The sequence below is a fragment of the Sturnira hondurensis genome, unplaced genomic scaffold, assembly GCF_014824575.4.
Source record: "Sturnira hondurensis isolate 20B ecotype Veracruz unplaced genomic scaffold, ASM1482457v3 Scaffold0022910, whole genome shotgun sequence".
NCBI classification, from domain to species: domain Eukaryota; kingdom Metazoa; phylum Chordata; class Mammalia; order Chiroptera; family Phyllostomidae; genus Sturnira; species Sturnira hondurensis.
Window position 1 is genome coordinate 15,840,658 of NW_028095541.1, and position 12,385 is coordinate 15,853,042.

The 12,385-nt window shown below is 44.5% G+C and overlaps 1 protein-coding gene across 16 annotated transcripts in view; it reads right to left on the bottom strand.

The window, feature by feature from the left end:
- The window catches only part of KIAA1217 (KIAA1217 ortholog), a 299,231-nt gene that overhangs the window by 145,210 nt on the left and 141,636 nt on the right, over nucleotides 1-12,385 (bottom strand). For all 16 annotated transcript variants that reach the window (XM_037037195.1, XM_037037194.1, XM_037037191.1 and 13 more), the window contains one exon: nucleotides 3,582-3,780. In XM_037037195.1, coding sequence (XP_036893090.1) covers nucleotides 3,582-3,780 — 199 coding nt within the window. The remainder of the gene's footprint in view (nucleotides 1-3,581; nucleotides 3,781-12,385) is intronic.

Below are 12,385 nucleotides of genomic sequence, written 5' to 3' on the forward strand. Positions count from 1 at the left end.
GCAGCTACTTTCCCCCGCCCCCCGCCCCCCGCCCCCCCCTCCAGGCTGACTGCGGCGCAGCCAGACACCAGCCGCTGCCTATGGTCACATTCCAGACAGGCATTTATAAGAAAGTGATGATTAAAAGGCAACGGACGGCCCCATCATTGAGACCCAGACCTAATATCATCCGTGGGGCAGTTTTTCATGGAAATTATTTCTAAAATCAAACTCTACTGCAAAGTGGTTTTTATTTTCTTCTATAGGCTTCCTTTCTCCTCATCTTCTCCATTTTCACTGAAGAGAGAGGGCAGGAGAAATGGTATAAATGCCACTGAGAAGAATTTTGTTGGGGCTATGACGGGTGTCCCAGGCAGGGGACCCAGCGCTCTGCAGAAGTGAAGGTTGTGAGGTGCAGATCACTGGAACCTGGTTGTGCTGTAAATCAGAGCTGCTGAGCACCTTTCTTTCTTTACCTTTCTGCCTGGTAAAACTCCAAGAATGACTAGCTTGCCCTCAGCATCAGAAAGGACGTGTGCTGAGCCGTCATTTGGTCCTGCCTGAAGTCCCAGTACCCTCTTTCAAATGAGAAGCCCACATCCAGCCTTCAGGAAGGCATCTGAAGGAGAATCTTCTAACACACACCAGCGATGGCTAAGTTCTCTGTCCTAAACATGGTGGCTCTCCCTCCTCTATCCTCGTGTCTTTTTAAAGCCTCTGGGAAACATACCCAACCTCCCTGCCTTCCTCCCACCCCCTAAATATGTTCAGGTATCAGCAAGGAGGAATCTTTCAAGCGGGAAAATGATTAAGCAAGCAGGTTTATCTGTAGGCACAGGCCATCTGAAGCAAGGGTGAGTTTCATCCCCTCCCGGGAGCGCTGGTAGATTGAGGATCTGTCTAGTCTGGACTGCACCCTCAGGGTACCCAGGCCTCCCCACTGCGCTGCCTGAGCTGAGGAAGGTCTCGAGTGACACACTGCACATGTGCAGAAGAGTAGCTCCAGACCTGGGTTTGACCAGCCTCCTTCCGGCTCTGTGGCTTCGAGGCCTTAGCAGTGGTGTGTGTCTTCCTGAGGTGACATGTGGGGCAGCCACTGGAGTGAGGAGAGTGAGTAACTCTCTAGGGGTGTAAAATATAAGGGCCCCCCAAACACTCAGAAATCAAGATCAATAATAATTTACATGTGATATTCTTAAAAAATCAAAATTAAAGCAAAAATCCATGATGAACAAACTATGAAAGTTTAAATAAGGACAGGATCAACAGGGCTGGGGAAGATCATAAAATTTTGTGGATTAAGGTAAAATGACAATGTATAGATACTAAAAGATACCCAGGTATCCAAATGGCACCAGCAGTGGCTTTGCAGGAGGTCCTAGGTCGGTACCGAATCTGCATCCTCTGAGGACTGGAAGCACCAAGGGAGACTGGGAGACACCTGCTGCTCTTGGCTTTTGGCTCTCAGGGGAGCTGAGTGTTAAATAAAGCCAGGCACACAGGAGTTTTCCTGAACATGAAGGTGATGAGGCCCCTGGCAGGGAGACTGTGTTTAGTCTCTCTCTGACTCACTTTCCTGTTTATTTCCCAACCAGGTTCAACTGAAGTACTCCACAAGGTCAGGTGCGGCTGGGAGGACATTTCCACACAGGCCACCGAGAGGTAATCAAGGGCAGGGCTAATCCCACTGGCCCAATGCCAGTTCATTTTCCGGAACCACAGCTCCCCTTGTTTGGGCAAGCTTCTCATTCTTTTCTTCTCACTGTGCTCCTTTGTTTTTATCCAGGAGTTGTAAAAATCCCAGGCCCAAACCCCCTCTTAAAGCTGGGAGATTAAACATCCCGGATGCAATTTTTAATCAGCTGTGGCTCTGCACCTGCAGAAACTTTATAGCAAAGAGTGCTCAGAGTAAAACTCAGTGTTTTGCAGAAGGGCTGCCACATCAAGAGAAAACACCAGCTGCCCTCAGTAATTCCTAGGGCAAGGCTGCCTTAAGGGACTGCAGCCTCTTGCCTTGACGCTTGCTTTCCGAAGCTGCCAGTATCTACCTGTACTGCCAACTGAGCTTGGCTTGGATGCGAGGAACTTCCTGCCTGCAAGACAAAGGGTCCATTATTCAACAGGTTCAGTGTCCTTTGAGTATGGGGGAAGGCACAGAGACATTTATTCTTATCTTCATTTTATTTTGCAAAACACAGGCTATCTTTACAGAGAATTAAACCTCACTCACTTTCTGCAAAGCACAATGGAGAAATTCCACTCCTAAACTGTCTCCTGGTGCTCTTGCTTCAAGCATGAGAGGGTTTAAGAGAGCACAAGGCTCCGTAATCCAGCTGCAAAGCCCGAGCTGGTACCGGCGTGGAAGCCAGTGTCCTCCTGACACTGCCTGGGCCCATAGGCTCCTTTGGTGTATCACACCCTTTTGTGCCCCTGTCTTCATTTGTGAATGAGTCGATAGGAATTGAAGGCCTAAACTAACTGCTTCTGCCATTTAATTAACTTTGTGACCTCCAAAAATGAAAAGAAAACAAAAAACAAAAAACAGATTTTCTATGGCTTCTCTCATTTCTGAAATGAGGAACTTGGATTCTAAGCTGAAAGAAGCATAGAAATTTAATATTAAAAATTAATATTGGTAATGCAAATAAGAGACTTTTTTTTTTAAGGATAGCTAGGACAATGCCTGAGCCCAGTTTCATCATCTGCAAGTGAGGAACAAATTCAGGAAACCTCCTCACGCCTTTCTTTTCTTCTTCAAGCAAAGCATTTTCTAGGCTTTACAAGGCAGAATTTAGCTGTCTTGTGCATGGGGCCAAATCCTGAAGCATTTTCAAGCTGACTTAGTTCCTGACCCCATCTGTCTGCAAACGCAGGTACCAAGTGAGAACCTTGAAACAGTGGGTTAAGCAACCAGAACAATTGGCAAAGAGGGCAAAGTCCCCATAACCTGTACATTTTGTTCAAGGGCCAGAAAAACATAGAAGAACAAGATAGAAAGTAAACATACAAAATGAAGATAGGTGGTAAGGCAGAAACAGAGAAACCTCCTGTTTTTCTTAAAAGCTTATTGAAAGGAAATGCTATGCCAAATGCCTGCCAAGCCCCACCATCCTTTCGTGTTCCAGAGGGTAAATAACCAAGTTTACAGCTTTCACTAACATACACTGGTGTGTTGACCGCATTGCACCTCTTCTTCCTGAAGCCATTCACAGCCTCCCCTGGACTGCCAGTCACAGGGCTCATCCCCCAACTGGCCAGGCTTCTGAGATGGGGAAGGTGGGTCCTGAGAAACAACACTCACTCTGGTTTGTCCCCTGCTATTCCCTACACCAAGAACACAGGCAAATACTGCTGGCATTTTGGCTTGAGCGGCTAAGCCCAGGGAGGTCTGAGTTGGCCCAGTCCCAAAGACATCTTAGACCTGCTACTCCCCAGCAGGCAAGCCCTCATGTTTAATGTTCAATCAGCGAAGGTTCTTAGGACTTGTGTTTTTACAAATCAAGATCAAATTAACATTCAGTTGCAGGGGTACGTGTTCAGAAGTATAAAAACAGACACATGCGATAATAAAGAGACATTAGAAATTGCTTTTCGAGGCTCACCCAGAGATCTTTCTTTCGTCTGGTTGGTCGTTCTCACCACGGGAAGGCTCGCTCGAGTCCGGCTGCCTCTGGAAAAAGGACTTGGAGCTTCTCCTTCAGACATGACTTCCAGAGAATCACCCAATGCCTCTGATAAATGCTCAATTGGCTCGCCCAAACTGGGAGGTTGAGGACTGTGAGACAGTTTGGGGCTTCTTGTCTGGAAAAGGCATTTGAAAGAAAGTGGAAAAATAAACTATTATTAATTATGCTAAAAATATTTCAATGCCATCAAAGTCTACAAGTTTACAGAAACAATATAGCAAGGGGAGGAAATCCATCAGAAAAACTAGATAGAATTAAAGACCCAGTAGGTCAAAGTTCTAGCTGTAAAAGTTGCTGAAAAAAAACCCCGAAAAATCCTGACCATATTGCCCCTGAGCATTCCATTAAGATTTTTATCTCTGAACATCTACCTTACAAATGCTATTTTGAACAAGGCATTGAGGACAAGCCACGTTATAGGAAATAATGATGGCTTATCAATTTCTTTGGCCAAATTCTGACAGTTGTTATAATACATGGGATTGTGCACATTTATATACAGCCATGAGCCCCAACACAGTGTTTTGGTCACTGACTGACTGCATACACAATGGTGGTTCTATAAGATTATACACAGCCTAGGTGCGTACTAGGCTACACTGTCTAAGTTTGTATACTCGATGATGTTCGTGCAATGACCCGATTGCCTAATGATGCATTTCTCAGGACATATCCCCGTCATTAAGAGGCCTATGACCACATACCTAAATGGATAGTGCATTTACACCAGAATGTACTGAACACTACCTGCCCTTTAAGTCTTATATCAAGAATATTTCCAAAATCAATAATTTAAGATTGTGAGGGGGATATTTATATCATAGCCGAACTTTCTTTTGAGGCACAAATCCTAAAAATAAGATGATGTCTATTTGGTTCATACCTTCACAATCAGCATGAAGTTGTAATAATAACTTACACACATATATAACTGAATTTCTCTCTTGTTATCTGTACTGTAATGGCAGGAAGTAGGATGTGTAAAATCTACAATCTTACAAGCTATCAGTCAAAGACATTCCTTGACCACGTATTACTGATTGAACACTGTGAAAGATGCAAAAAATCAAACATGGGGCCTGATGTCAGAATTTCAAAACTAATCGATGAAATTAGTGAAGGACAACAAACAACACAACATATCATATCATTAAGTGTAAACTATGAACTGTGTGGTCCATCTGTTCATACGTTCTACAGACGTCTGTTGAGCATCCACCATGCTCCAGGCACTGTGCTAGGTCTGGGGACAGAATGATGCAAAGAAAAGACATGACTCCATCCTGATGGTGCTTACAGTCCAGTCAGGTGACAGATGTTGCCACAAATTAGAGGTGTGACAGCCCAGACTGGTGAGGGGGCGGTGCATATGGGCGGAGGGTTGGAAAAAAATGTAAACCGTGGAGGGAAGTTGGGAGGAAAGGGGAAACTGCAAGGGAGGAGTGAAAAGCAGGAAAGTCATTCCAGGTGGAGGGAACAGTACATGCAAACTGCCTGAGGCTGAATGAAGTGGTGAGCATGGAGGAGGCTTGGTGGGGCTAGCGTCCGGCAGAGACCAGAACAGACATAGAGGCCTGGAGTCAAGGTGAGAATTCTCAGCTTGACTCTAAGGTACCAGAATATCACATAGGCAAGAAAGGGGCCAGGGGGCCAGGATCAGATCATCTTTTCAGAAGATCACTCTGCTATTGTATAGAGGTAGCAGATTATACATATATATAGTCAGAGAAAGGGAGTCAGTGAAACTGGGGGGTAGTCAACTGAATGACTGTATTATCTCAGCTTTCCTCCCCTACTACCTGCCCTGACTTGTGCCTTCTGAAAGGCAAACTGATCTGAGTTAATCAGGTAGGTGAGTTCTTACTTTGGAAGATGCTAAAGGTACTGATGGGCTGGTGGTGGGATATACAATTTGTATATATGTACTGTCAGTCTCCCTGATGGCCAATTTTTTGGTTTGTTTCCATTCCTTAATTTTCATTGTCTTTCTAAAGATGTCTATGCAGTTTGAAGTTAGGCACAGAGGCACTTTACTGTCAAGGCAGGACCTGCTTTGTGGGTGTGCAGCCTGTGCGGTCACACAGGACCCTGTCCTTGAAAGGGCTTCCTGGTTGGTTTCACAATCTGCTGTGGCTGTCTTGAAATCATAATGATTTTAGCAAGAAGGTTCACTGATAATTACGTAGCCAGAACTGCCTCAGGCTCCAGAGCTCTTTCAGGGATGCCCAGATGTGCCAGATGCTCTAGGGGAACCCTGAGAGGGTGCACTGATCAGCTTCTTTCCCATTTTTCTTCCTAAAACTACAGGGACACTCCTCTTGGCAGGATGCTGTACCTTGCTACACCTCTCAGGGCCTTTGTCTCCGGGGGAGACAGGAATGAGGTCAGGACACAGTACCCCACACCCCCTTCAGTGCAGGATGTGGCTTCGAGGAAGTGGGCAACCTGGGTGTTCCGTAGGAAACGCTCAGCTCAGATCATGTGCCAATCACAGAGCCAGAAAGAATACCTACTGACAGTTAAATTGTGTCTCTGGGTTCATTTTTCTGTGCAAGCCTCCAAAGGGGTTTATTCCCAGATTTGTTTCTTATAAAATTTGCTTCTATTATGGAGATTAAGATCTGGTTTTGGCTTTGTTAAAGAGTATTGTTTGACTAGAAAAACCAACCCTACATCACTGTGCCGCCCACCAAAATTTGCATAAACTCATATGGTCTTCAATGAAGTAGGCAGAGCAATGAACCTGGTTACTATGTTCAGCATTATGTCAAGCTCCGATGTCCTCAACCCTGACTTAAAAAAAAAAATCAGACATTCAGTTTAGCAATAGAGCTAAGAAATAATATTACTTGAAACAACATGGTTTCATTTTAGAACCTCTGTTGTCTGGTGATCTTTGCAGCCTACAGCAGACGTGATATATTTAATGAGTTGTCATTTTCCAATGCAAAGGGCAATAATCCTTGAAGAAAATCAAAATTAAATTTCCTTTTTTTTGTTCAGAGTCATCATGGTAGTAATATGTATAAAAATAAAGATGTAAGGGCTAAATCTTCATATTTAGCTTCCTGTCCACAGCAACTCAGTTCCCAAAACTCCTCCCCTTGTTTTAATGTCATTCACTTTCTCATGACAAACAATAGTTTGTCATGCAAACTATTATTGCATATTAGCAATCTCCTCACACAGTCCCCTCCCCTCTGATGCCAGCTCACTGCTGAGACATCACTTAGTGCAAAGAAAAGACAATGGGAATTGCTGACACCAGTGTCAAATACCCTGTGATTTTTGAAGAGACAAGTAAAAAGCACTTGGAACAGGGATTCAGTGCTCAGCACAGGGCTAGGCTCCAGGGGTTAGAAGTGTCATATATGTTTCTTGAGCTCAGAATGCTTTTAAGGTACAGTTTGTAGCTAAGGACAATATGCACCTCACATCTGGACAAGAGCTAAGCGGAGGTCAGTGTGTAGACAGGCTTTCGGGGGGACAAGTGCTGACATTAAAGGGTCGGCCGGGAGAGGAGGAAGAACATGGGTGAGGAAGTGCTAAGGGGCGCGCTGCGCGAGGAGGTCACCTGCTCGTGTTCTCAGATCTTCATGCACTCAGTGGGCATTCAAGGGGAGAAGGCAGGACGACTAAGTTTTTCCCTACTGTGCACACTCTGAGGAATGGGGGCCTGCTGTCTTTTTCTGCTCCTTCAACTAAGCTAACAGATACATGTCATCCAACAGCAGTTGAGTACCAAGTTGTCTCTTTCCACAGGCAACTTATGGTGGGATTATTGCTCCTGCAACCTTCCCAGTAATACCGAATACATAAAAAAGCTCCACTCTTATGAGTTGACTTGACACTTAACCATTTTTGAAATGGTTCTTGCCACCAAACTCTGTTCCCCTGCTCCAAGGAATCCTTCCCTGCCCACATGAATAAGCCCCTGAAGCCCAGTGTTCCATATCTAGAGTCAACATACTCTGCAGCTTCTCTGGGTCAGTTCTGCTTTGTATCTGTTGTTCTAATGTAATGATTATGAGTAACCCCCTTTCGGTCTCAAACATATACTGGTTTGAGCAATAAAGTGTATGGTCAGCAGTCCCAGCCCCATCTCAGATGACTGGACTGAGTAATGGTCACCTGATTTTAGACAGACCAGTGATTTTCTCCTCCCCTGGAAATGCAGACCGGGGGCAGAGGAGCTATTAGTGCCTATTGAGAATGTGAGATGTGAGGTCAGTTGCAGCTGAAACGGGCAGGACATGTGAAACAGAGAAAGAAAGTACACAGAACGTAAGAATCAGATCTGTATGGGAAAATGGAGATAGGAGATGCCTGTGTCCCCAGTGGGAAAGCCTAAACAATGAAAAGAAGAGCTATCTGGGCCCCCAGGAGTCAGAGTTCCCAATTCTAGTACACTGAGGCCCTTACAATTAATTTCTTCCAGTCAATTTTAATTTTTGTTCTTAAACTCGTTTAAGATGCCTCTGTGCCTTGCAAACTGACCATCACTGACAGAACCCAACTCTAACAGCTCCCCTACCCAGGCTGCTTTGATGCTTATACATTTATAATATTAGTAATAACCGTGGGGGAAAGCTAAACTCTCTGGAGCAATAATTCCCACTGTTTTATATTTCAAAGATTGAACTTACTCTAAAAATATATAGGGGGACTTTTGGTCAAGATGGCAGCATAGGTAAACACAGATCACCTCCTTGCACAACCACATCAAAATAACAATTAAAATATAGAACAACCATCATTCAAAACTATCAGAAGTAAAGTTGAATGGAAGTCTGACAACTATGGAGTTAAAGAACCACATCCATCCAGACTGTTAGGAGGGACAGATGCAGAATGGTCTGATCATATATCCACATGAGGTGGATAAAAATTTGGGAAGAATATCTTGGGCCAAGGAATCCCTTCTTCACACCAGCCCCGCTGGCTCCAGGTTCCAATGCCAGGAGGATAAGTCCCCATAACTTCTGGCTGCAAAAACTGTGGGGATTGAGTCTGTGGAAGAAACTGCTGGAGCCACAAGCAGTTCCCCTTAAAGCAGGAGCGTCAAACTCATTTTCACTGGGGGCCACATCAGCCTTGTGGTTGCCTTCAAAGGGCTGGATGCAATTTTAGGATAGTATAAATGTAACTACCCCTTAAATAGGAGCAAGGAGCTGTACATCTGACCTTTTGTAGGCAACTGCGATGCTGAGGTGGCCCCTGGTGAAAATGAGTTTGACACCCCTGCCTTAAAGAATCCACATGTGGACCTACTCAGACTCACTGTTTCTGAGCTTCAGACCAGGGTAGCAAGGTGAAAGGCACCAGTGGCACACAGGGAGGAACTGAACTGGCTGGCATCAGGGCAGGAGCTGGGGGACAGATTTCTCCCAGACAGAAAGGTAGGTGGAAGCCATTGTCCCTCTTCTGAGTCCTACCCCCAAAGAGTCACAGAGCCACAGACAGACCCATATCTGAGACTTCATCAACAAAGCTAACACTGTTTGCCCCATCCTGGAGATCCACTGAGACTCCACGCCACCCAACCTACAGGCCAACCCAAGCTGTTTTTCCATATGAATGGCTGGTCTTGGCTCATGCTTCAAAACTTTCTAAATCCTATTTAAAAAGCAACAGCTGGACTCAGTGAGGCCCAGACCCAGTCAGCCTAGATTCACAGCTTAAATTTGCCTGGGACTCTCTAGCCCAGGACAGTGGCAGCCATCTTAGATTGCTCTATAGCTCAGGGAGGGTGGTTCCAAGCACAACACAGTGGGGACTGACCATGGCCTGCACCACCTGGGAAACCCCATGGCCAGGACACACAGTGGACAGCTACAGACCACATCGGAGCACGACTACTCTGCCCCTGAACAGCTAATCTCCCACAGAGGGTGGAAGTTAGTGGTCAGTGGTCACAGCCATTCCATGCGGCTGACCAACCTGGGTAAATCCCTCCAATTGACCTGCCAAGAGCAACCAAGGCTCAACTACAAGAGGAGGGTGTACTCAGCCCACATGAAGGGCCCACCTTGAGTACCCAGCTTGGGTGACAGGAGAGGCTGTGCTACTGGACCCTACAAGACACCTACTACATTAGGCCACACTACCAAGACACAGATCAAAGCAACTTCACCTAATACACAGAAACAAACACAGGGAAGCTGCCAAAACAAGGAGACAAGAAAAACATGACCCAAATGAAAGAACAGATCAAAACCAGAAAAAGAACTAAACAAAATGGAGATAAGCCATCTATCAGACAAGAGCTCAAAACATTGGTTTTAAGCATGCTCAAGAAATTTAGTGAGGACCTCAACAGCATGAAAAACATCCAGTCAGAAATGAAGGTTACACTAACTGAAATAAAAAACAATTTACAGGGAAACAAACAATATAGTGGATGAAACTGAGAATCAAATCAAAGATTTGGAACATAAGGAAGCAAAAAACAATGAACCAGAAAGACAACAAGAAAAAAGAATCCTAAAAAACAAGGCTAGTGTAAGCAGCCTCTGGGACACCTTAAGAGGTCCAACATTCCCATCATAGGTAGTACCACAAAAGGGAAGATAGGAGCTGCACATAATTTCAGATTTGGCCTAACAGAAAAATCCTGTAGGGAATGATTGTTGTCATTTTGGTTCAGGTAGAACCTTTTCTTGGTCATGCACCATCTACACACAGCATGCACTTGCAGCTTTCCCCCTAAGCTGTTGAGTAAAGATCTGGCCCTAAGTGGGGAAGATGTGTGAAGCAGTAGATGGGGGAAATGCTCTCTGAGACACCTGAGAAAGACTTAAGGGCCTGTAAGGCTAGACTTCCCCTGTGCTTCATAGGGACCCATGCCACCAGCCAAACTCCCTCTGTTTTCATTACAATCTTCCAGGGTTTTTCCTAAATCATCAGGCAACCCTAAACCTACAAACCAAAATGGGAAGTTAGTTAGGGTCATGCAGAAAGGCATGGTCTGTGTAACTAATTCACCTGAACCTCACTCATCCTTTCTAGTCTTTTCTTATACAAAGGCTCCTTTTCTATAACCAAGAGACACTGGGGTGACAGGCTTCATGCAGTCTTCTACTCTGCTTCATCCCCAGCATGTGCAGACTCAGGAGGAACATTCCCTGCTAGAGGAGGGGTGAAGAAAGAGAAAGGAACTAGCAAATCGAGTACCCACTGCGCTGTGCTAGGTGATTGTCATGTGGTAATCTCATTTAACCCTCACTGCAGCTTCATTGAGAAAACAGTTTAAACCTGAAATTCCAGCAAGTGTGGGAACTGGGATCAAATCTTTAGAATTCCAGAGCTGACATTTAACTAAGGTCATTTAACCCGGAGTCTTGAAAATGCTGGCTCTAGTTTTAGCTTCTACAAAAACTGAGCAACATATAATTTACTATGTCACATTCTTACCTGTTAAGACAAGTTGAATTGGTTGGAGTTTAGCCCTTTCAAGACTAAAATTTCCTAAATCGAAGATACATACCACACAAAGAAGAAGAAATCATATCACCCAGAAAACTTCAGTTTACTGAGATTTTCTTCAAATTGTTTACCTTATAGGTCTTACTCTACAGAAATATGCAGGGAGGTAGCACTAGGGTCTGGTTGCTGCACTTGTTTCAGGTGCATGCAACACAGTTGCACAGCATTGCATTTTAAAGGGCTGCCATCCTTGCATTTTTATCATTGTGAACTAATATTTGCTGAATTGCTCACCATGAGCATTGTGCTACACTAGGTGATCAACTTTGTTCTTATTTGCAGTGTTGTATTTGGAGACTAAAACCAAAGAGAAAAGAAAGAGCTAGAAGCACTGATGATGCTTTTTCATTTCCATTTCCAGACTCTTTAAACTTGAAATTGAAATAGTGAGGTCCAAAAAATGAAACCTACAAACATGGCTTTAACGTAATATGTTAACTGTGGAGAACACTGGGATTTCTGGTTAGCCTACTTCACTTCCGATTACCTTATATTTTTAGAAGAAAACTCAACATTGCCTTACCGAAGTTTGAGTTCATCCTAATTAATGCCCAAGTTCTCTTTAGAGTTTTAGGAAATACAATGAAGCCTCCCGTACGGAAATGTATTCAGAATAGCTCAGATTTCTAACACTCATTAACTCACATGGTTAATTTAATCACAGCTTTCAGGCACTTTCACCCTATTTCTTACACTTGTGAAGCTTTCAAACCAAACCTAGTCAAAATTCTGAATTCTGTTAAGAGAACTTTCTAGTAGTTAGGTTCTCTTATGAAAGATCCAAGGAGCACAATATTACATGTTAACAAACACTGATCATCTCAGATTGTAGTTTTCCCCCACAGTCTCGGGAGGATGAACAAATTGTCACTATGGAAGGTTTGAGTTTCTAAAACTGCTTACAGCATCCTTTCTAGAAACACAGAGTAGTCACTTTCTTCTCTTCTGTGCCTCTCCTTGTTTCCAAAGTCGGAGGTCTTTGCTGCATTTCGGTCTGGGGATGGGAAGAAAAACAAGTAGCTTCCATAATCATACCTGGCTTCCATCCTGCCTCTAGTTCCCTCTCCTTACATAGATCCATCCCAGGTGGCTGAATCAGCTAAGAGTGTCTGCCTTCAGGCCAGCCACCTGCCATTCTCAGGTAAGTCCTGGGACCCAGAGCCAGGTGTGCTTCTGAAGCAGCGGGTATGGGTCTTCGCATGGCTTTTTGGCTACTTCCCACAACTTCTGTGGCT